The sequence below is a fragment of the Mustela erminea genome, chromosome 9 (genome assembly GCF_009829155.1).
Source record: "Mustela erminea isolate mMusErm1 chromosome 9, mMusErm1.Pri, whole genome shotgun sequence".
NCBI classification, from domain to species: Eukaryota; Metazoa; Chordata; class Mammalia; order Carnivora; family Mustelidae; genus Mustela; species Mustela erminea.
The window spans coordinates 52,481,966-52,507,182 of record NC_045622.1 but is presented as its reverse complement, the minus strand read 5'-3'; the positions used below and the strand labels follow the sequence as shown (position 1 = coordinate 52,507,182).

The 25,217-nt window shown below is 38.4% G+C and overlaps 1 protein-coding gene across 2 annotated transcripts in view; it reads right to left on the bottom strand.

The window, feature by feature from the left end:
- The window catches only part of RSF1 (remodeling and spacing factor 1), a 163,040-nt gene that overhangs the window by 10,008 nt on the left and 127,815 nt on the right, over positions 1-25,217 (bottom strand). For both annotated transcript variants that reach the window (XM_032358042.1, XM_032358041.1), the window contains exons 7-14: positions 24,495-24,701; positions 17,830-17,934; positions 15,665-15,744; positions 10,713-10,767; positions 9,054-9,163; positions 5,999-6,066; positions 4,422-4,629; positions 2,501-2,721 (exon numbers count right to left, since the gene is read on the bottom strand). In XM_032358042.1, coding sequence (XP_032213933.1) covers positions 2,501-2,721; positions 4,422-4,629; positions 5,999-6,066; positions 9,054-9,163; positions 10,713-10,767; positions 15,665-15,744; positions 17,830-17,934; positions 24,495-24,701 — 1,054 coding nt within the window. The remainder of the gene's footprint in view (positions 1-2,500; positions 2,722-4,421; positions 4,630-5,998; positions 6,067-9,053; positions 9,164-10,712; positions 10,768-15,664; positions 15,745-17,829; positions 17,935-24,494; positions 24,702-25,217) is intronic.

The following is a 25,217-nucleotide window of genomic DNA, read 5'->3' as shown; positions in this document are numbered from 1 at the left end:
CTCCTTGCTCATGATCTCTCTCACTGTCTCTCTCTCAAATAAATAAATAAAAAATCTTAAAAAAAAAAAAAATGGTTTTAAGTCGCTCCCCCCACTTTTTTTTACACTTGATCCTAGCCAAAAGGCTGAGAAGCAATTCTTTTTTTTTTTTAAAGTAGGCTCCACACTCAACATGGGGCTCAAACTCACAAGCCCAAGACCAACAGTCACATACTCTACTGACTGAGCCAGCCAGGCACCACTCACTGTAAGTCTCTTATTTTCCTTTTAGTAGTATGAGTAAATGTGTAGGGGTCTTTAATCCCAAAGCTCACTAATGTTTCTTATTAGCAGCCACTGTTTGAGAGTAGATGTTTTACACGATCTTTAGCTCATTCAACCTAAAGCTACCCAGCCAGCTACATAGCTGCTCTTCTTGGTGACTATTTGGTTACTATTCTGCCTCAAAATAACCTGTTGTTCCCATGTGTACAGATGTCTGGTACAGTTATAACTTCACAATGTACTGCACAGATTAAAATCTCTAATCCCAGAAAACTGACAAACCTGTTTTAAAGAAGTATAGAGTTGGGAGTTACAGTTCTGGCTTCCCCACGGAAATCAAATCTGCTAACTATAGTACACAGGGCTACCTCAGCTCTCAAAGTGTTGTTACATAGCACTATCCTTACCATCTCTGCATAGTAAACCAGAGACTATGACCTTGTGTTAGAGCAGTTTTTCAGGGGTGCTAACGAATTCCACTGAATTATCACATCCAGCTTTGAATGAATTTTGAACATTTCAAAATGGCTCACCAACAGTCTGAAGGAGTCCCTACTGGCCAAATCTGGGAAAAACTGAGCCTACATAATGGTGATAACATATTATATCCACAGACTAAAATAAGAATCCACAAGTATATACTGTTATAAAGAAATATATAGGGGAAAAGGGAAAGCACTTTCTTAAAGAACACCAAATTATAAATATAAAAGGGATGATAGAGCCAGGAAATCATTAATGAATGCTAAAACTATGGATGAAACATCTGAAAAGAAATGGTATATAAATAGTTTCAAAATGCCCTCCTACAAATTATTGTTAATTCTAAAGGGAAAACTATCGGAGACTTGGGAGAACATATATTAGTTCTGTGGTATTCCTGCTGAAAAATATATAATCTGAATCTAATCATAGTAAACAAACAAAAAAAAAACCCCTGACTGGGGGACATTTTACAAATTAACTAGTGTGTATTCTTCAAAAATGTCAGGATCAATAAAGACAAGGTTTGAGGAATATTTCAGATTAAAGGAGACTAGACTTCGGCTCAGGTCATGATCCCAGGGACCTGAGATCGAGCCCCGCATCGGGCTCTCTGCTCAGCAGGGAGCCTGCTTCCTCCTCTCCCTCTGCCTGCTTCTCTGCCTACTTGTGATCTCTATCTGTCAAATAAATAAATAAAATCTTTAAAAAAAAAAAAAAAAAAAGGAGACTAGAGACATGAATAAATGCAATGTGTACTCCTGGATTAGATCCTGGACTAGAAAAAAATTGATAGGACAATTTTGGGATACCTGATGAAATCTTAATGTATACTATTAATCAGATAAAGTAATATATCCATGTTTTATTTAATTATTTTTAAAGATTTTATTTATTTGTTTGAGAGAAAGAGAAAGAGAGAGAGAGCATGCACGAGCAAGGGGAGAGGAAGGGGCAGAGAGAGAGGGAGAAGCAGACTCCCCTGCCAAGCAAGGAGCCTGATGTGGGACTCCGTCCCACACCCTGAGAAAATGTCCTGAGCCAAAGGCAGATAACTTAACTGACTGAGCCACCCAGGCGTCCCTCAATGTTTTAAAATATGTGATTTTGATAATTCTACTATGGTTATACAATATATGAAACCAAAAAACCCGTAAGCCCAGTCAGGTGAAGGATGTAATACTCCTTCCTGGCTGTGACATTTCCTCAGTGAGAGGACAGCTACCTTTCTGCCAATCCTATCTGTTCTTTTAGGTGCTAGGCCTGTCACTATTTATTCAATTAACAGGGATAAACATAAAATATAAGAACATCAACTACTACTAATTTATAAAATGAATGAATCATTCACTGATAGTGATCTAAGTGTTAGAAATAACTGGTGAACCTTCTCTTTCCAACTGCTAGGTATCTGAGAAAAATGTTCTCAGCTTATTGAGAATGAGTCCAAAGAAACTCTATGAAGATAAAAGTCTAGGGGCACCTGGGTGGCTCAGTGGGTTAAGCCTCTGCCTTCAGCTCAGGTCATGGTCTCAGGGTCCTGGGATCAAGCTCCACATTGGGATCTCTGCTTGGTAGGGAGCCTGCCTCCTCCCTCCCTCTCTTGCTGCCTGCCTCTCTGCCAACTTATGATCCCCCTTTCTCTGTCAAATAAATAAATAAAATCTTTAGGGGGAAAAAAAAAAAACAAAACCTCTTAACTCCAGAAGTTCTAAGAATTGAGTTGGTGTGATATGGGTACAAATATTTTTACCAGAGTCTCTACTGTTCTCTTCAGACTCCTCCTCTTCATCATCATCAGAGTACTTTTTCTTTGGGGTCTTTCTTCGCAAACGCCTGCTTTGCCTCATTGGCCGGGAGGGATGTCGCCTCAGTCTCCGGCTACAGAAGTCAGTGTCGCTGTCATCATTAGATGGTGGGTCTTCTTCACTTTCATCTGGGTTTTCATCAGATACAACAAACTCATCTTGAGATCTGTCCAAGAGAAGCCAGATGAATTATGATTCTGAGTTCAAATTCTAACAAGTCCAATGAATCATTCAGTAATGGTTAATGTAAAACATCTGGATAATTCTATCAATTTGTCTGTTAATAAAATGGAGAAAAGTCTTGCCATCTATTTTTCTCTTCAGAGAAGTTAAGAAGATGAAATGATGCTGATTTTTGTACATAAATTTCTTTGGCATCTTGGGATGTCCCCCACATGCCTTAAATTTAACATGTCCAAGGAGAACTCATTATTTCCTAACCTATTCCTCTCTTCTGTTTCCAAGTCTTATATTTAGAACTATTACCTATCCAGTAACTCAGACCAGAAACCTGGTACTTTTCCTAATTTCTCCCATCTAATCAATTACTGGTTCCTGAGTCACCCTTTTTTTTTTAAGATTTTATTTATTTATTTGAGAGAGAGAGAGAGAATGAGAGAGGGAGAAAGCATGAGAGGAGAGAGGTCAGTAGGAGAAGACTTAACCGCTGAGCAGGGAGCCCAATGTGGGACTTGATCCCAGGACTCCAGGATCATGACCTGAGCTGAAGGCAGTCACTTAACCAACTGAGCCACCCAGGTGCCCTCTGAGTCACCCTCTTAAAGATACTATCTCCAACCTGATCCCTCTTCTTTGTCTGTCGGACACTCATCTCTCACCTAAACCGCTATAGCAATTGCCCAGGGAGTCCCTCTAGTCACTAGATTCATTTCCCCTCCAGATAGCGTCCAAATGAATGTCAGGATGAATTTTTCTGAAACATAAACCTAATTAGCCTGATGCTTAAAAACCCATCCATGGGCTTTCATCATCTTCAGGGTAAGAGTGCAAACTCCCGTGCATAACAAATCGCTCCATCATCTGGTTCCTTTTTATCTTTTAGCCACATCTCCAGCTAGGCACTCTCTATTTCTTCCTCATATTCTTGCCACCCTGACATACCAGGAGCTTCCTAAATATTCCATGATGTCTTTATGCCTTGCTGTCTTCAACACGTGACTGCTCTTAGGGTACCCTCTTTCTCATCCCATTGTAAAATCTCAAACTCACTGATTTGCCTAATTTTTCTTTCTTCAAATTTCAGGATCAAGCTTTATTTCCACTCTAAGGCTTTCTTTCTTTTTCTCTAAATTTATCAAACTCTTCCTTTACACCCTAACCTAAGTTAGGGTTAACTTTACCTACATTTTAGTAGCAGTGACACAGAATGACTTTTTTGTGGTTTTCAAGTTTGTTTCTCCCACTAACAATCTGAGAGGAGAAACTCTGCAGTACTGTTTCAACACTTGGTCTGCAGGAAAAATCCTTCCTGATCTTCCGCACTGGATTACCTGCCCCAACCCAAACCTCTGTGGATCACCAGAGAATAGCACCTAATCACCTGAACTTAATTCTCACATTTGACTAGGAACCTCTCAAGGACATGTTGGCAGAAGGTGGCATGGAGATGCACAGCAAATGAATGCTTGATTCCAGTTAATAAAATGTAAACACGGTTTTGAATATTAAATGTATTAATCTAAAAAAAACCAAGATCCGTAGTTTCGGTTTTAAATAGCCTGAAAATAAAAAGAGATCGTCCATGTGCACGAAGGACCAAAGCCCCGTCACAACCTGGCCGAGCTTCTCTTCGAGCCCCATTTAAGCCTGTATCTAGGGAATGGGATCTGCTGGCAAACCACACACCCGTCGCTGATCTTGAATTCATCCTCACTCTCTTCTTCATCCAGGTTGCTGTCACTGTCCAGATCATTTAGGCGCCGGCGTTTCTTCCGGCGTGCAGCAGCTGCCCTCTGGGGTCGTTTATTTTCCTTTCTTTCTTCATCCAAAATAGTAGAGATGTCTTTCCCACGGTGACCTGTGATGGTGGAGATATCTTTTCCTCGGCCAGCTCCTGAGTTTGGGGGTGGGAGGAGGGTGAGAGGTGTGATAAGGGGAATAAAGGGAGGAAGAGAGATGACAGTACATTTATTAAAAGCTTCTCTTTAATATCTAGAGCGGTCCTTGTTCATGTTTAGGCTCATTTATTTTTTTCCTAGAAATAAGTGGTTTTCTCACAACTTCAACTGACAGAGCTCTCATCAAGAGAATTTTTGCACATGTTTAGTCTACTAAGTGGAAGTTCACCATGTAAAGAACTTTTTAAAAAATTTGATATATTTTGCATACTATATAACATTCACCCTTTAAAACTGTGTGGTTCAGAGGTTTTTAGTAGTCACAAAGTTGTGCAACTATCACCACTAACAAATTCTTCAAAATTGTCTTTGGACATGGCTTTAGAAAGAGACCAATCCGTTTTAACTGTGTGTGCAGGACAGAAAAGATGAGAATCCTGCAGCAAAGCTGTCAATAAGGTGCAGAGCCCTGGAAAAGCTGGCGAGTTCTTCAGACAGCCTACTTACTACTAATCCTCCTCAGAGGTTTCCTAAGTACGAATGGAAACCACAATGCTCCATACTAGAGCACTGGTAATTCTCTATGTCATTCTCCTTAATTTACCTTCAAACCCTTCTGTTTTTATGTCACCTGTTAAAGACTATGGAATTAATAAACTGATTTTTAAAAGGCTGATCTAAAGCAATCATTCAGATTCAGATTATCCATAATTTTTAAGATTCTGTATTTGTAGTGATCTAAACATAAACAACAAGAAAGTTTAAGCAGGTTTTCTTTTTTTAAAAAAGATTTTATTCATTTATTTGACAGACAGAAATCACAAGTAGGCAGAGAGGCAGGCAGAGAGGGTGGGGGGAAGCAGGCTCCCTGCTGAGCAGAGAAACTGATGCGGGGCTCCATCCCAGGACCCTGGGATCATGACCTGAGCCAAAGGCAGAGGCTTTAACTCACTAAGCCACCCAGGCGCCCCTTAAGTGGATTTTCTATTTGGAAGCAGAAGTAAATTTTTTAATCTACACAGGAACATTTACATTTTATATCAGGTCATAAAACTGCTTAAAAAATAATTAGTAAGATCTGAGTCTACCCATTGACACTATGTCCACAAATTATTTTGAATCTCAGACATTTAACATCAGTAGAGAATAAAAAAATTTATATGCTTAATGCTCTAATCAGTGTTGTTTTTCTGTCTTTTTTTGAAAAGTAATCTCTATGCCCAATGTGGGGCTTGAATTCATGACCCCGAGAGATAAAGAGTCACATGCTCTACTGACTGAGCCAGCCAGGTGCTCCTAATCAGGGCATTTTAAGTTAACTTACTGGCCAACTCATACGAAGAAGAGGGAATGATAAACACATACCTCCTCCATCAGCTTCTTTGATATCATCTTCTATAGCTTCATCGATTGCTTCATCAAATTCATCAAATCTAAAATATATACAACAAGCACATCACAGCCCGACCTGGTACATGGGTTAGGAGGAGTTGCCTCTGAAATGAAAAAGGCCTGAATATAAAAATGCTCTCTGCCATTTCGGGGCTGTGGGACTTGGACTACACCACTTCACTCCTGTGAACCTCAGTTTCTTTTGTAAATCGGGATCTAACTCATTTTCAAAGATCATCTATACCAGCCATCAGCAACTATTTTGTACAGGGCCCAACAGGAACTCTTCTAGGCTCTGTAGACTACACAGTCTCTGCCACAGCCACACAGCCCTGTCACTGTGCTGCCGTGGAGAATGTAAGCAGACTTTATCCATGGACACTGGGATTTGAATTTCATGTAACCGTCGTAAGATTTTCATCTCTTGGTTCTTTTTTCAATCATTTATACATATAAAAACCATCCCTAGGTCACGGGCTATGGCTATATAAACTGGCAGTGAGCCAGGACCTGCTCCATGGACCACAGTTTGCCAACCTCTAACTACACAAATCACACAGCGAAGTAAGTTGAATTAGTGTTCCAGAAGTAATACTAAGTGTGAGAACTACATGATTACGGTCATCAGAGATGATATTACTACAATTTCCAAAATCCATACATAGATGGTCAGAATTTTAGAACTAGGTAAAAGTACTTTTTCTCACAAAGGCCGTTGCCCCCAACTTAAACAAGACAAGTCTAGACGATCCTCAAGATTTCTTCACATACAAAACTCACTAGACTTTAGACCTGAGGTGACCAAAAGGATAAAGTGGCTTGTCTAAAACTAAGCAAAATATGATCTTTAGTCACATGTGGCGACCTATATTTAAATTAATTAAAACAAAAAATTCTGTTCCTCACCAGGTGGATTTTAAGTGCTCCACGGCTACGTATGGCTACAATTACCAGGCTAGAGAGCAAAAAGAGCACCTTTCCACAACCATAGTAAATCACACTGGACAGTGCTGGATTAAAGGCAGACAATGGATTAACATCAGAGTTTAACAGCCAAATACTTTGTCTTTTCATAAGAAACTCATTATAGCTATGGATCTCCTCTCTAGGAAAAAAAAAATCCACATAAACATAAAATTTTATCTCTAATTTCAGAGAAGCCAGAAGTTTCAGGTTAAGAATTCTTCTACAACATAGTATTTAATGGCTATATAGTATCTACTCTTATAGATGTATCATAATTTAAAGTTTACTTCCAATTTTTTCACAATTACAAACACAGCTATGAAAAACAACCTTGCAGCTGTAGCTTAGATTTTCTTAAAACAAATTCTGAGAAAGTAAAAATCTGTGGATCCACTCACTAGGCTAGAATAACAGATACAGATAAAGCCAGATACAGTTAACAGAAAACAACATTTTCTCCCAATGGTATGTTTCAGTATATAGTGGGAAAACAGCCTTTTCCTTTGAATGACTTCTACTTTCTCACTCACTGAAAAACTTGGTTTTCTTTGGACTTACAAAATGGTATCATTAAGAATAAAACATTCCACGCTTGCCTGGAGGATTTGTTATTTTTAACATAAATAAGTAGCCTTGATTTATATCCCAGATGCAGAGCTCTGAATAAGGGACTGGATATGACATTCCACACATCGACTTCAAATTCTATGCTTTCAAGGAAACAGGAACCCATATCCCTATGGGGTCTAGATCTGATAAATTTGCCTTGAGCATAACTCTTCATTGCTTCTTTTACATTTCATCTAAACGCTACCCTTCCTCGGTATTTTATTGTAACTCTACATAACTCTACCTTATCATAACTCTATCATAACTCTTGATGGCCAAGGTTTCACCAAGAGATCTGTTGGACTATACGTCTGTTCTTAGTATTCTTGCTACCAATAAAACTGTTGGCTTTAAAGAGTAGAAAAAATGTTCTCCAAGGGTTGTAGTAATTTATAATATAACCATGAAGTTGATGAATTTTATCAACAATTTTGTTCTAATTCTGAAAAGCAAAATTATTTTCTTGTTCTTTTAATTTAATTTAATTTTTTAAAATATTTTATTTGTTCTTTTAATTTTAATGTGATTACTGAGTAAGGTCAAAAATTAGTTTCATTTTTGCCTTTTCTTTCACAAGCACTGATTTGAAACCTTTGCCCATTTTACCAGCCACTATGCATATTTTCTTACTGATTTGTGGGAGCTTTTTAAGTATTAAAGATTTTAATGTTTTGTCATGTGTTACAATTATTTCTTTTAATTAAAAAATTTTTTTTTTTGCGTTTGAGAGAGAGAGAGAATGAGAGAAAGCACAAGCAGGGGGAGGGTCAGAAGGAGATGGAAAACCAAACTATATTTACTGATTCTTCCAAAAGACATTTGTGGAGCATTTACTATCTCTTGGTACTATGCTAAAGCTGCCAAGGGTGAAAGAATGTGTAAAACAGACCTTCCTTACCTTCATGCTAACAGTCCAGTCAGGGAGAGAAATACTAATTCAGTAACTAAAATCACAATCATTAAAACCATGACAAGTACTTTCTAAGAGAAGAATTGGTTGCCATGAAGGCATATAATAGATTTGGTCAAGAGAAGGGTAACAAGCTGAAAGTAGGAGTGAAATCCTAGGTCGAGTAAACAGCACACGCAAAGGAGCTGAAAGACGACTGTGGCTGATAATGACAGAGTGAGGAAAAATGTGGATGACACGGAGCTAAAAAGGTAAGTACGGAGCAGACTCTATGGTGCCTGTAGGGGCCTTGTTAAAGGCATCGATCCTTATCCCAAGAGCTAGAGAAATCTGACAGAGTATATTAAGCAGAAGAGGATGACAGGAGCAAATTCACGCTCTGAAAGGACCATGCTCTGAAGCCGCAGGATTCTACAGACAGCAAGTAACAAATATATACAAGCAACTAAAGAGCATTATAAAGGGAAAAGCATGTACTTTTGGGTCATTCTGGATAATTAAAAAAGACATTTTACACTTTTACCATTTTCACATATTTCATACCTGTAACTTATACATTTGCGTGTTCTTGTTGATCTCCTTTCAAGTAAGTTTGCTTTGGATTTTTTTGAATCTTTCTTCTTTTCTTCATGATCTTCAGAAAAATCTGGCTCCTGATTTAAAAATATGGTAACAAACATATAGGTTATTAGGACAAAAAAGAAGATACTTGGAATGAATAGTTTTCTAATGTCTGTCTAGGCAGCACATGTTAAAGTTCCAAAAAAGTGAGGTTATCCCACCCACCCCCCAACAAAATGGAATGAACATGGCAATGCTAAGTAGAGAGATTCAAAAGAATACTGGTGATCAAAGGATGAAAGCCCTTCTGTATTAAAATTCTTATGTTTCTGTGAGTTTATAATTAACTCTTTTAAAACAATCATGATGAAGTTTCTCCACTAATAGATTTTTTTAACAAATAATTAAATTGAACACATAGAAGATACTCAGAAGATATGCTGAATCAATGAAATAGTGGATTTAGAGAAAGAAAGAAGCATGGTGATGTAGTAACCTGTCTTGGTTAGTTAAGCATGTGATTTAATTAAGCCTGAATGAAAGTGTGTACAAAACTAGGAACATTTCTTTATTTTAAATGAAAACCATGTTACATGTACTTTCACTCTTGGGATAATGTTAATGAGAAATTAGACTAATAAATGTAAAACAATATTCCTTCAAAGAAACCAACTGTTAAGAACAGATACTGAGATTTTTAATAAACACTCAGAGCACAGAATTAAAACCCAATCTCCCTAAACTACTCTTTTGTCACTTTAAATGAACAACACATAAAGAAGCTAAAATCTAATTACCCAGTATAATACAGTGTTAAAAAATAAAACCACCCTGGAACATAAACCCCAGAGGGGTGAGCTATATAAATCTGATTTGAATGTGATAGTACATTTTAGGGCTATTAGCATATACGTAATTTTATTTTACTATTACTATTATTTTCATTAGTAGACTCTACACCCAACATGGGGCTCAAACCTGCAACCCGGAGATCAAGAGCTGCAAGCTCTACCAACTGAGCCCACCAAGCAGTCCAGCATGTACTTAATTTTAATCATGAGGGAAAATACAGGTGATTTCCTTAAGGTCCAACATTTCCACTTTTTTTTTTTTTTAATTTTATTTATTTGTTTGACAAACAGAGATCACAAGGAGGCAGAGAAGCAGGCAGAAAGAGAGGAGGAAGCAGGATTCCTGCCGAGCACAGAGCCCAATGCGGGGTTTGATCCCAGGACCCTGGGATCATGACCTGAGCTGAAGGCAGAGGCTTTAACCCACTGAACCACCCAGACACCCCGACATTTCCACTTTATTTTTTAAATCTTTTTTTTAAAAATATTTTATTTATTTATTTGACAGACAGAGATCACAAGTAGGTGGAGAGGCAGGCAGAGAGGAGGAAGCAGGCTCCTTGCTGAGCAGAGAGCCTGACGCGGGGCTCGATCCCAGGACCCTGGGATCATGACCTGAGCTGAAGGCAGAGGCTTTAACCCACTGAGCCACCCAGGCGCCCCAACATTCCACTTTTAATAAAACAGGTATACTATGTATTTAAAACAATTCACATTACATAAAGTGGGTTAAATTTTAGAACAATTATGGTAGTCTCTTCTTCAAAAATAGTACAAACCAGGAACTTACTTGTGGAGGAATGATGTTTTCAATACTGATACCCACATACACCAAACGTTCTTTCCTTTAAGTGAAAAACAAAAATGCATGCAAAATGAGATTTGCTAAAAATAAAATTATTATGAAAGCATTACTAACACAGACAATACTAAAATTATGATTTCATGGTAATAGCAGAGGCTAGCTAGGTCAGACATGTTAGCTACTCTCTATGGAGCTTATTGTACTGGTATCTGTGGTAGGCACAAAACTTTCTAAAGGTAAAAACTGTAAAAAGGTGTAACCAAAAATTATAGTCTTGGAAGTAATCATACTGATGAAATAAAACCTGTGAACTGAAGTAGACAAGGAAATCCATGAGGAGAGTCATGCTACAACTCACTGACAAAGTGATTACACAGAACGTCAACCCCAGACAAACTAGATCTCTGTTCTGCTATAAGTTTTCATATGCGTCTATACAAAACTATACTCTTGTGGTAATAAGTATCAATACTAAAAAAAGAGTTCTACACAATAGGATCATGTCAAGGTTTCAGGGAATGATACTAACACCATGCATTTGCAGAGAAGAAAAAAGGCATGCAGTCACATAGCGGGCTCTGCACCCTAGTTGCTCCAATGAAGATTATTTTTAGAGCCAGGTAACACTTCTTCACGTAATGTGGATTTAGAACACTAATGAGATCTCCATAGTTTCTTTCCAAAGAAACAAATCCTTGTTGATTTTAATTCAACAAATTTCACACTAACAAACTGCTATACCCAATAGACATTTCTTTTCTGGTTCTCCCGAACTTCATCTAATTCACTAAGGACAGATGAGCTCTTATATACACAGGCCAGTGTCCATTGAACTGAACAGAAATAATGAGCACTCTTCCTCTCTCTGCTTGTGACATTCCTTAGAGAAGGGCATTACTCATCCAGTTACCTGGGTCCTTCAGAATGCAGCCCTCACTGCCCTAGAAACCCTTGGCTCTGCTAATAAGAATCTTATGGTCTTTTTGAGATGGGTTACAAAGCTCTTCAATCAAAAACTGGCATGTAAGAAAATGATAAAATTATTTTAATCAAAACCTGATTAAAAATAGTATAGTTAATGAATTAAAAACCAGGAAAGGCAAGAACAGTAGTAGCTGAAATTAGCAGGGAAGGCTTCATGGATAAGTCAGAACTTGAGTTCTGTTATTAAATATGTTCAATACATATCTATCCTTACACTAATCAAGTTTACTGTTGTATCAGCTTCCTCTTTTATATCGCAAAATCTCTACTTTCACTTGATTATTATCTCCCAAACTCAACTGAAAAACATTCGGTTCAAGCCCACCATGATTTGTGTCAGGCTTGGGAATTCCAAGGGCAAATAATACACGGTTCTTATCCTCACAATTATTTAGCAGCTGACTGTAGTCCATTATGAAAAGGTATAATGGAAACATGAAAAAGGAATAACTTGTTTGAAAAGCTGAGAAAGTTAAAAAAAAAAAAAAGCTGAGAAAGTTGGAGGCTTTAAATAGGTGGTAACAGTTAAGCAGGCTCTTAAAGGTAGGTATGATTACTCATTACAGCATTCTCTTGCTCAGTAATCTTCTAGAAAGACATGTCTTCTGTTCCATATGTCTTCTGTTCACCACCACCTGGCTCAATGATCATACTGGGCCCTGACCTCATTATTAGAAACAACCACACCCTTCCTAAAATTTCAATTTCAGGGAACCTATTTTTTGACGTCTACTCGCTCCCTTTCTGGCTCACGCCCTCTGGTACACTGATTTCAACAACTCCCTAACTCCAGTGGGACCTCTATCCATCGACCCTAGCCTCTTTTCACTGTCCATTACTCCCTTGTGTCCTTACTTTCCCCCTTACCTGGCTTAGACTCCATGGTCCATCATTATAAATACTCCTTTGCATATACTTTCAAATTCCTTGTCTCTTTCTCTCCTTCCCTCTGTTACATTACCTGGAAAATTCCAACCCTGATTAAATCCAACTCTCTGCTAGCAAACACTAGTAAAAGAACTCTGGAAGTACAGAACTATTTGAATTCCCAAATAATTTCTGGCACCAAGTTCTGGAAGGGATGTTTACCAACCAGTTGAAGGGACTTCTGAAACATCAAATTTCACAGAGCATCACAGCTCCAGCTCTGTAGTCAGTTTCTGGCCAGTCACTAATTACTGATTGACAAATCCTTCTTCTTCACCATACTGTAGAGCCCTTTAAGGTAGAGACCACATAATACACTTCATGTTGATTACATTGCCTGGCATAAAGTGGATGCTCACTAAATGTTGGTTAAATGTTGAATAAATGTATGAACAAAGGGAAAGATGTTCTTGTGCTAGGATATAGAGAGTAACCAAGGCTCTATGGTTCTAGAATGAGTGCTAGAGAAATTGTTTACAGATTTTAAAAAGGATGAATAAAAATGCTCATTTTTAAAAACAAGTGAAGTCAACTAGAGTTTACAGTTAATATATTATTTACTTTAGAAATATACATATTTTGCTGTTTAGAGCCCCTAGGATTCATATATATCAGGAGCTATTATATTAGGAGCTACAGATAAAGAAAACTTTGTTAACCAGGTTATTGGTAAGAATTAAAAAATAATAACAGTAATTCAGTTAACTGGCTTTGTGGCAGACTATTCTCCCTGTAATAGTAACGTTCCTCTCCTTTCTGTGATGCAATCTCAAAAAGGATTTCATGTATGAACTAAAGCCACAATTATGGATATCCTCTTAAAGGATGACATTTAAATAAAAAGGATTACCAAAAGTAAAAGTAAAAGCAAATGAGTTAGTAATGGGAGACCAATAGTGTGAATAAGTATTGTGGCATATTTTAACATAAATTTTAAGTACCTCTTATTGCAAGAATATACCCTATAGTGAGGCAGTAGTCAAAAAATTTTAACCAGTCTTTCCATAAAACTACTCATTTCTCAGAAGCGCAGGTAGATTTCAGAAAGAGTAAAGAAAACGCCTAATTTCTTATTATGATTTAATTTGAAGCATCCTTATTTAAACCGTTTCTAGTGTCAAAAATAAAAAGCAGGAAAAACTGTTAATATCAAGATTATCCTAATAATTACATGAAAGACTATTATCCAGAGTTTCTAAATACAAAGGTATCTAGACAACTGATTTTTAAATAATTTTTAAATTTTTTATAAACATATATTATTAGCTCCAGGGTAGACAACTGGTTTTTAAAAATGAACTATTTTTATTTCCTAATCAACTTTAGAGATTAATTTTGCCTTTAAACCAAGTAGCATCCATTATAAAGCAGAGAGTTCAAGGTGACTAGTAAGGAAAAAAAACCGGGATCTAGAGGCTGAACCCACAGAGTTCACGGTATGGGGGAGTAAAGTGAGTGGATTATCAAATGAGCTAGCTGATTGTTTTAAAGCAAGCTAAACTGGAGGGAGAGGAAGACTACGAGAGGGCAAGTAAAGGTTACAGTAGCAGCAAATGAAGATAATAAGACCAACCAGGAGACATTGTTTAGATTTTCTCATAATGTGTACAAATGGGCATCAACGGTTAAGCTTCTGAATATTCTCTTTTAACACCTCCACCACTTTCTTAGAAGGTAAGTGCAGGCCTCACCAGCTCTCCTAGACCCCAGTGCAACAGTCTCAGCTCTAATTCCTTTTTACTGTTACCAGGGCATGTTTTCTGAAATAAAGATCTGGTTATACTTCTCTCTCTCCTTTGATGGCTCTCTTGCTACCTGTAGAGAATAATTCAAACCCCCCAGTCACAAACGCCAAGCTGTTCATAATCTGGCTTCAATCTGTGTTGACAACTTCATCTCCTACCACTCTCCCTGTCTCATGTCCACACTTCGTCTTTGCTTATATTTGGCTCTTTGCCTGAAATATGCTTCTCTGCATGTCCAGCCCTAAGTTATCTTCCAAGGACTTGCCTGATAGCCCAAACCCCTACCAGAAACTAAAATGGACCTCCACAGTGTTCCTGTATTGCTCTGAATATACCATCAGTCTACCTTTCTATACCACTGGCTGATACGGCTATACTCTGACAGAGGTGAGTTCCATGTAAGGAGAGCTTCGTCTCACTCACCTTTTCTCTTCAGTCTGGTACACACTGAAGATGTGTTGTTTAGCATTAAACTACTATTGTTTAGCAATAAAATAACTGAAGAAGGTACAAATAAATACAAATAAACATAAACTTATGATCCTGATTTTGAGCCCCCTTTTAAAGACTGGATTCAACTCCAGTCTTACTTCCTCCAAGAAGTCTTCTACAACTGCTTTAAGACTACAGTGCAGTGGTAAATTGAAAAGGGAGGCATTTCTTGTAAGTCAGGACTCTTATGACACAGTTCAGCATTTCAATGCTCTTTATTTTATCGGTGTTAATTCTGTCCAACCAAAGAGATGACATGGGTAACTAGACCAGTTCTTAGAATTTTCTTGTACTCACTACATACTTAGTAAGGTATATATCCTGCACAATAACTGCACAATAACAATATATTCAGAGTAGGTTTTGATAAATATTTTAGATCAGGAGTTGGCAAACTTTTCCTGTAAAAGGACAGATAATAAATTACACATGGCAGGTCAAAAGGTTTTTGTTGTAACTACTCAACTTTGCTGCTGTAGTGTTAAAGCAGCAACAGACAATATATAAACAAATGAGCATAGCTGTGTTCCAATAAGACTTTTTGGACAATGAAATTGGAATATACAATGTTCATCTGTCATGAAGTAAGATTCTTGTTTTGATTTTTTTCAATCATTTAAAAATGGAAAACAAACATTCCTAGTGGGAATAGAAAAATAAGGAGTATGCCATATTTGACCCACAGCACAGTTTGCCAATAATTACTTTAGATAGATATATTAACCTATACTGCAAGACAGTTTTACTAACAAATTCCCAAGTAAAACATTAACACACATATCACAATACCTGCGTTCAGCACGTTCCTTCTTCTTTAAGGCAACATCCAAATCCTGCAATTGTTCTTCTAATTTCTCACACAGTAGTTTCTGAAAGAGCAAAACATGAGTATTATTTCTTTTCTTTTTAAAAGATTTTATTTATTTATTTGACAGACAGAGATTAAAAGTAGACAGAGAGGCAGGCACAGAGAGGGAGGGAGGGGGAAGCAGGCTCACCGCTGAGCAGAGGGCCCAATGTGGGGCTCGATCCCAGGACCCTGAGATCATGACCTGAGCCAATGGCAGAGGCTTTAACCCACCGAGCCACCCAGGCGCCCCTATTTCTTTTCTTTACAGAAAGCTCTAAACCCAGTGGGGGTCTTGAATGCCTGACCCTTAAATCAAGAGTCTACTGACTCAGAGCCTGCCAGCTATCCCTGTGATTGTCATTTTTAACACCTTTCCACATACATTTATCCCTTGCATGCTAGCTCATGGATACCATGTAATTCTGAGAGCTGAAGAGGGAGGCCACACAGTGAAAGAACACTGAGAAGGTCCTTGGGTTTAACTACATAAAGAGATGACTCAGCCTCTACTGAAATGAGGATGAGCACAGTATCTCTGCTGCGCAAACTCCCAGCCTCATCCAGAAATACATTCTATGCCTATGTTGCTGGTGGTAATCAACATTTAAAATAGCATCTGGGGTGCCTGGGTGGCTCAGTGGGTTGAGGCCTCTGCCTTCGGCTCAGGTCGTGATCCCAGGGTCCTGGGATCAGGTCCCATATCGGGCTCTCTGCTTCAGCAGGGTGCCTGCTTCCCGCACCCTCCTCCCCACCTCTCTGCCTGCCTCTCTGCCTACCTGTGGTCTCTGTCTGTCAAGTAAATAAATAAAATCTAAAAAAAAAAAAAAAATAGCGTCTGGCTCAACATGTTTACATGACAGTCATGAAAAAGTCTTAAGAATCCCACAACAGGGGCGCCTGGGTGGCTCAGTGGGTTAAGTCGCTGCCTTCGGCTCAGGTCATGATCTCAGGGTCCTGGGATCGAGTCCCGTATCGGGCTCTCTGCTCAGCGGGGAGCCTGCTTCCTCCTCTCTCTCTCTGCCTGCCTCTCTGCCTGCTTGTGATCTCTCTCTGTCAAATAAATAAATAAAATCTTTAAAAAAAATTTTTTTTTTTTAAAGATTTTATTTATTTATCAGAGAGAGAGGTGGGGAGAGAGTAAGCACAGGCAGACGGAGTGGCAGGCAGAGGCAGAGGGAGAAGCAGGCTCCCTGCTGAGCAAGGAGCCCGACGTGGGACTCGATCCCAGGACGCTGGGATCATGACCTGAGCCGAAGGCAGCTGCTTAACCAACTGAGCCACCCAGGCGTCCCAATAAAATCTTTAAAAAAAAAAAAAAAAAAAAAAAAGAATCCCACAACATTTTTAAGGGAGAAGGTTCTATGTACAATACAATATAATGATGCCAATCACTACTTTTAAAAAAAAGAGAATGGGAAAAAATTATACAACCATGCCACAAGGTGACTGGGTTAAAACAGAGCTGAAGAATATATCTGATAAAGCTATGATTAGCCAAGGAAATCCACTTTGATGGGAACTTCAATAAAACCCATCATTTTTAAAGTGAGATGAGCCTGGACTTGTGACAGAAAGGACCCCTTGAGTGCAGTGGCATAAAAATAGTCTGTTCTTCAGCTTCCAAAGGAAATTCACCTGAATCAAGATATAAGAGAAGTATAATCCATGTTTCTATTCACAGTAGCATCACAGTGGTACATAATTCATAATACCATCCATAAAACTGACAAGAAGGAGGTAGGCAGAAATGAAAAAGAGGATGAAACAAAGGGATAAAGAAATTTATTTCTTCCCTCATATATCATTTTAATTTGGGGCTATTTGTGCCTGTAACAAATGTTAAGAAAAAAATGTATCAGAGATTATAATTTTATAAAAATTAGGTCTTCAAAAAATGCTTTGGTAGGGGAAAAAAAAAGGCCTAAAAGTTATTAATAAAAGGTAGTTTTTTTCAATAGTCTCAAGTTTCACAGAATTTTAAACAAAAAGGAAACAGTACATACAAACTGCTTTGAAAATGAAAAATGTTTAGAGGCCGTCAAAAAGTATTATTAATTGGAATATAAAACTGAAAGACTAAAAACAAAGGTGTGCTGGATCTTACGTGTTGGCAAGGGGGGCAGAACCATTCTCCGTCTGGGATGATCATCAGGGGAGGGCGAAGGCAGGCAGTGTGGTACCCACTGTCACAAGAGTCACACAGAAGAATCTGAAACAAACCACAGGTTAAAGTCAACCTAGTTCTATGACTAAAATTCAGTGACTCTGACGTTAAAGACATTTCAATATTTCTTAATACTATACTAAGAAGTACCCTATATCAGAGTATCTTTATTTGCATAAAACTAAAAAAGCTCTGCTAACTGGGATCTAACATGTCATTTTTTTTAAAAAGTAAAAAAAATTCTGCAATATGTTAAACTACAAAATTCAGTGAAAAATTAAGTTTTTTTTCTTTTTTTTTAAAAGATTTTATTTATTTATTTATTTGACAGAGAGAGAGAGAGACAGTCAGAGAGGGAACACAAGCAGGGGGAGTGGGAGGGAGAAGCAGGCTTCCCGCAGAGCAGGGAGCATGATGCGGGACTCAATCCCAGGACCCTGAGACATGACCTGAGCTGAAGGCAGACGCCCAATGACTTAGCCACCCAGGTGCCCCAAAAATTAAGTTCTTTTTTTAAAAAAGATTTTATTTATTTATTTAGAGAGAGAGAGAAAGAAATAGCAGGAGGAGGGGGAGGAGTAGAGAAGGATGGGGAGGCAATCAAGCAGATTCCATGCTGAGCAGAGCCTGACATGGGGCTTGATCTCACGATTCAGAGATCATGACCCCAGCCAAAATCAACAACCAGATGCTCAACTGAATGAGTCACCCAGGAGCCCCACAAGTTCTTCTTTCTTTAAGATTTTGTTTAATTTTATATATTTTTTTAAAGTAGGCTCCCTGCCCTGCACAGAGCCCAATGTGAGGATTGAACTCATGACTCTGAGATCAAAACCTGAGCTGAGACCAAGAATCAGACAAAGCTGACTGAGCCACCCAGGTATCTCAAGATTTTATTTACTTATTTAATTTTTAAAAGATTTTATTTATTTGTCAGAGAGAGAGATCAAGAGAGCACACAAGCAGGGGGAGCAACAGGCAGAGGGAGAAGCAGGCTCCCTGCTGAAACATACATGAGCCATTTTATCATGAAAATTCAAACACGAAGGGACAAAGGTATGAGGAATGGAGCTATACTTAGGATCATCATGTTTACAAATAAAGGGTAATAATAACTAGACCCAAGTTGTCATTTTATATTATTTAAGATGAACAATTCTCTTAAAATGTACACTCAGAAATGTTTAACTTAAAAAAAACCTTATTTTTAAATGATGTTAGATTCACAGAAGAGTTGCAAAGATAGTAGAGTTCCCTTAATTCTTTTACCCAGCAGGGGCGCCTGGGTGGCTCAGTGGGTTAAGCCTCACCTTAACTCAGGTCATGATCTCAGGGTCCTGGGATCAAGCCCCGCATCGGGCTCTCTGCTCAGCAGGGAGCCTGCTTTCCCCCTCTCTCTCTGCCTACTTCTCTGCCTACTTGTGATTTCTCTGTCAAATAAATAAATAAAATCTTACAAAAAAATCTTTTACCCAGCTTTCATTAATGTTAACATCTTACATAACCATGGGACATTTATCAAAATTAAGAAATTAACATTAGGGGTGCCTGGGTGGCTCAGTCGGTTAATTGTCTGCCTTCAACTCAAGTCATGATCCTGGGGTCCTGGAACTGAGCGCCATGTTGGGCCCTCTTACTCAGCAGGGGGCCTGATTCTCCCTCTTCCTCTGTTCTTCCCCCTGCCTATGCTCTTTGTCAAATAAATAAATAAAATCTTAAAAAAAAAAAAAAAGAAATTAACTTTAGTACATTACTATTAACTGACCAACAGACCTTATTCAGATTTCACCAGCTTCTCACTGGTGCTCTTTTTCTGAATTCAGAATGCAGTCTAGGATATTATATTGCATTTAATCATGTTTCCTCAATCTCCTTCAATAGTAATGGTTGCTTGGTCTTTGTTTTCCATGACTTTGACAGTTTTGAAGAGTACTAGATACTACATGGACTGCCACTGAGTTTGGGTTTGTTACGAGTTTTGGAGAATACCACAGAGGTGAAGTGCCTTGCTCAATGCATCAAATCTGGGGATATGTGATATCATCATGACCTATTACTAATAATATTAACCTTGATCACTTGGTTATGGTAGTACCTGTTGGTTTTCATCACTGTGAAGTCACTGCTTTTCACTTTCCATACTTATTCCAGTCTAGCCCACACTCAAGGGGAGGAGAATTAAGCTCCACTTTCTGGAGGGTGGAGTAGCAAAGAATTTGGAGGTGTAAGCTAAAACCAACCACAGAAATTAATAAATTTCACCCATTAATTTTAGCACTCATCAGTGCTACATCATTGCTTGTAATGACCGTACTGTGGTGTTCTAATGATGATTACTTACTTCCCTCATGCCTTCTACTATTTGGAATTTTTCTGTAAAGAAAAGTCTTTCTCCCCCCATTTGTTTGTTTGTTCAGTCACTTCTTTATATCAGAATCAACTAATAAAGATTTATTGTCTTTGGCTTAGAATCTAAAACCATTATTTACTGTTCAACTTCCCCTAGCCACAGGCACTTGCTAATTCTTTCAGATTGGTTCCTGGTGTCCTTAGGACTCATTTGCATCCTTTTTTTTTTTAAGGCCCTTTTAAACTTTCTGACATTATAGGACACTCCAGGTACATCCTGTATTTTCCCTGCCCAAGTCCTTAAATTAGCCATTTCTCCTGGAAGCCTTAGTTCCTTTACTGGAGAATGGTATTTAGAAATCAACATTTGGGGGTTACCTGCATGGCTCAGTCAGTTAAATGTCCAACTCTTGATTTTGGCTCAGGTCATCATCTTGGGGTCGTGGAATCCGAGCCCTGCACTGGGCTCCCTGCTCAGTGTGGAGTCTGCTTGTCTCTCTCCCCTTGCTCCTCCCCCTGTTCTCTCTCTCTTTCTCAAATAAGTAAATAAATGAAATCTTAAAAAGAAAAAAACAAATAAACATCTGGGTGCTGAGTGCTATGGTATGAGGCATCATTGCTTCTAGGATCTCTCAGAGAACAGAGCTATGATATAAATGCATGTAGAGCAATCCATGTATACACACAGATCTATATTAAAGCAAGCAGGAGTTCATATCAGTAACTCCAGCTCTAATCCAGTACCACAGGACGCATTCTAGCCTTTGATCTTGCTCATCTGACACTGAGAAAACTGGCTCCAATTGTCCACACTTCATTTATTTGTTCAACTGTAGTATATATGTAAAGCAGTTTCTAAATTGCTAACATGAACCACAGTAGCTGGAATGGGTAGAGGAGGGCAGTGTGATGTGCACCAGTGTGCAGCAATTTAAAAGTGAAAAGCTGCCTTCCCCCTTCTTACAATGCATCACAATTTGCTGCCACTACCCAGAACTCAATACTAAGTCACATCAGTGCTTTACTTGAGTCATACCACTGACTGATCACACAGGCATATGTGGACTAACCTAGGCACCTCCTTTCATTTATCACATTGTTTGCATGGTAAAATGTAATCTAAATTTCAAATAACAAAATTAAAAGTAAACTTTTGGAATGTAATATATTTAAAAAGTGATGTTTGTCTCTATTTTGCAATAAAGATAAAATTCCGTTAAAATAAATCCTACTGTGTAAGGTTTCCAAACCTTGGCCAATGATCCATTTATTTTGACTAAAGCATCTGGAACACCCCACTGAATTCTAGACTCATCAATGAATTTATTGCTTTCTTGCTGTAAGTTCAGTGAGGGCAAGGACATGTCTTTCTAATTCAGCATCATTTCTGTACCACTTAACACATCATAGTTGCTTGAGATTTTGATTTATGATTATCTTTAAACACTGGGCAAATGGAATCCACCACATTTGGGATCTTGAGTTTCCAATGTCACTCTTTTTTGGCATAGTAGCCAGCAATGGGATTTTTTTTTTTTTAAGATTTTATTTATTTGACAGACAGAGATCCCAAGTAGGCAGAGAGGCAGGCAGAGAGAGAGGGAGGAAGCAGGATCTCTGCTGAGCAGAGAGCCCGATGCGGGGCTCGATCCCAGGACCCCGGGATCATGACCTGAGCCGAAGGCAGAGGCTTAACCCACTGAGCCACCCAAGCGCCCCCAGCAATGGGATTTTTAAGAGCAGCTATTAAAATAACCAAATAACCAAATAAATGAAAAGTCCTGTGTGTGTGTTCCAAGAAGGGTACAACTTTCTCCATCTCTTTAACATCATTTCTGCTCACTTCATTTTACTTCTCTTTTCCTCTCACCCCTTTGCTACTGACATCTACTGCAGCCTCAGTCAAAATGCACACTCTTGGTTTAAAAAGGTATTAGAAATAGAAGGGAAAGAACACAAGTGTTAATTTTTTTTTTTTAAAGATTTTATTTATTTATTTGAGAGAGAGACAGTGAGAGAGAGCATGAGCAAGAAGGTCAGAGAGCGAAGCAGACTCCCCATGGAGTTGGGAGCCCGATGCGGGACTTGATCCCGGGACTCCGGGATCATGACCTGAGCCGAAGGCAGTCGTCCAACCAACTGAGCCACCCAGGCGTCCCACAAGTGTTAAGTTTTTATTGGAGGGCAGAAAAGACCAAATCTCAAGTCTTCTCATGGCCTTTCTCCACACAAAGATCATTTAAAAAAAAAAAAAAGATTTTATTCATTTATTTGACAGACAGAGATCACAAGTAGGTAGAGAGGCAGGCAGAGAGAGAGGCAGGCAGAGAGCGAGGCAGGTTACCTGCTGAGCAGAGAGCCTGACTCGGGGCTTGATCCCAGGACCTGGGATCATGACCTGAGCCGAAGGCAGAGGCTTTAACCCGCTGAGTCACCCAGGCACCCCTCCACACAAAAATCTTAACTTTCATAGCCTGATGATCATAAAAATTCTTGGAAGGATCTTCTCAGCACAATTTCAACATCTATTCTCAGAGCTAATGTCACTGTCTGCTTCTAAGTTTTATCATTTACTTGAGCCCTCTGAAACTATGGGAACAGGATAAACATTACCGATAATTTAATTTCCAGATAGACTTTAACCTTAAGGAAGAGGAAGAATAAGTAAATCACAAATAGCTTTAAGATAGCACACCAGGGTGTCAGGAACTATACTAAGCCAACTTTACATAACTTATTAAAAACAACCCATAGCAGACAGTCTCTCCTCTACTGTCCTGCCCTTCACTCCCTTATGGTTATTCAATAAACTTCTTTCTCCTTTAAAAGACAAACAAATAAAGAAACAAACAGCACTCGAAAGAAGTATGTGGTAGTATTTCCATTTTATACCAAAGTAATTAAGATACTGAGAAGAGAGCACCTGTTAAGTGGCTGAAGTTAAGAGTTGAAACCATGCTGGTCTGGCTCCAATGCTTTTCCTATCACCCCACACTGCTTTATAAGAAAATGAGCCTTGGAGAACTAGCTCACATGAATTTTCCATATTTTATTGGATTTCGAGAAGTTTCGGCTACATAAAATTCTACCTACGTGGAAGCATCTTTCTTTATTTTTCTTTCTTTCTTTTTTTAAAAGATTTTATTTATTTGACAGACAGAGATCACAAGTAGGCAGAGAGAGGGGGGAAGCAGGATCCCCGCTTAGCAGAGAGCCCAATGTGGGGCTCGATCCCAGGACCCTGAGATCATGACCTGAGCTTGAAGGCAGAGGCTTAACCCACCAAGCCACCCAGGCGCCCCTTTATTTTTCTTTCTACTTAGTAGCTGGAAATTGCCTTGAAAGTCACATCTATTCAAAACAGACCAGTTGCCCAGAATTGGGCATAAAGAGAATGTTTCTTCAATACCCTCTTTAGAAAGCTCTTATGAAATGCAAAAATTATATAAACAGGTTAGGAACTGAATTTCCTGATTTAGGCTACTTTTAAAGAACTTAACTTCCTGGGTAGGTTCCACTGTCAGTATTCTTCTGAAAATACCTGGTAGAGAATTTATCCTCTACATTTGGGTTTTTGGTTTTGTTTTGTTTTTGTATAGCCACCCAGGTGCCCCTTAAATGTTACTTTAAATGTTAAGTGACTACTTGACTTAAATGTTGTTACAGAAGGCAATAAGGCTTTTAGGCCTTACCTCTTTAAAGTTGGCCCTTCAGAAATATCATTATAAATAAAAGGGAAAGAAGAAACATTTAAAGAAAAAGAACAGAATAGAAAAATTTGAATGAGGGCGCCTGGGTGGCTCAGTGGGTTAAGCCGCTGCCTTCGGCTCAGGTCATGATCTCAGGGTCCTGGGATCGAGGTCCGCATCGGGCTCTTTGCTCAGCAGGGAGCCTGCTTCCCTCTCTGTCTCTCTGCCTGCCTCTCTGCCTACTTGTGATCTCTCTGTGTCAAATGAATAAATAAAATCTTAAAAAAAAAAAAAGAAAAAAAGAAAAAAAAAGAAAAATTTGAATGAATTCATTGATCTGTGAGAAGAGGTTAGGAGTGTATCCTTAAGTAGAAGAAATATCTATAAACCAAGTAGAATGAAAACAGAATTATTATTGGAGAAATAGAAATTAAAGTTATTTTGTGCAGAAAAGCTGTGCAGCATTAAAAAATTTCAAATCATGATCAAACCCAGAAGAGGTGGCTACTTCGGGTAACCACAGCATGCCAGTAAGATGAATATGATTCATTTAGCTCAGGTACATACTAGCTCAGGATGGTTTGGAAGGCCACATTTTTTGCATGGTTCATCATCATCAGCTAGGATGGCTTCTTCGCTTTCCTTTTCTTCCTCTTCCTCTGAAGCTGCAGATGATTTTTCACTGTCTGAACCTTCACTTTCATCATTGCTAGAATATTTCCACCTGCCACGTGTTCGAGAACCAGTCCATCGAACTTTGCCTTTGGGTTTTACCTTGTAAAAAATTAAAAATTGGAATAATTTGGTATAATAAGAACAATATAAAACAAGCTTCTCATTATATGCCCATTTTTAGTCAAAATACAAGAAGAAAATGAAAATTACTATACTTTCATCACAGATATATCTACTATTAAATTTTGCTACATATTTCCAGTATTTATTCTACTTTTGTTGGGGGGAGTTTATAATGAACATTCTATTTTATAAGTATTTTCCCTAGTCATAAAATATATTATTAACCTCACTGTATATGACTGTATAACATGCCATCACACAGCTGTATTTGTCTAATCCTTTACTATATAGACATTTAGGTAGTTTCCCAGTTTTTCACTTTCATAAAATATGGCTCCTCATAAATATAAACTTTTATAAATCTCTGTGGTTAGGATAAATTCCTTGAAGAGGATTCTGGGTCAAAGGCCACGCACATTTTAAGGGCTCTCTAATAGAGCACTGACTATAGTTTCACCTACTGTTATATAAAAGTTTAAATTCCCATATTAG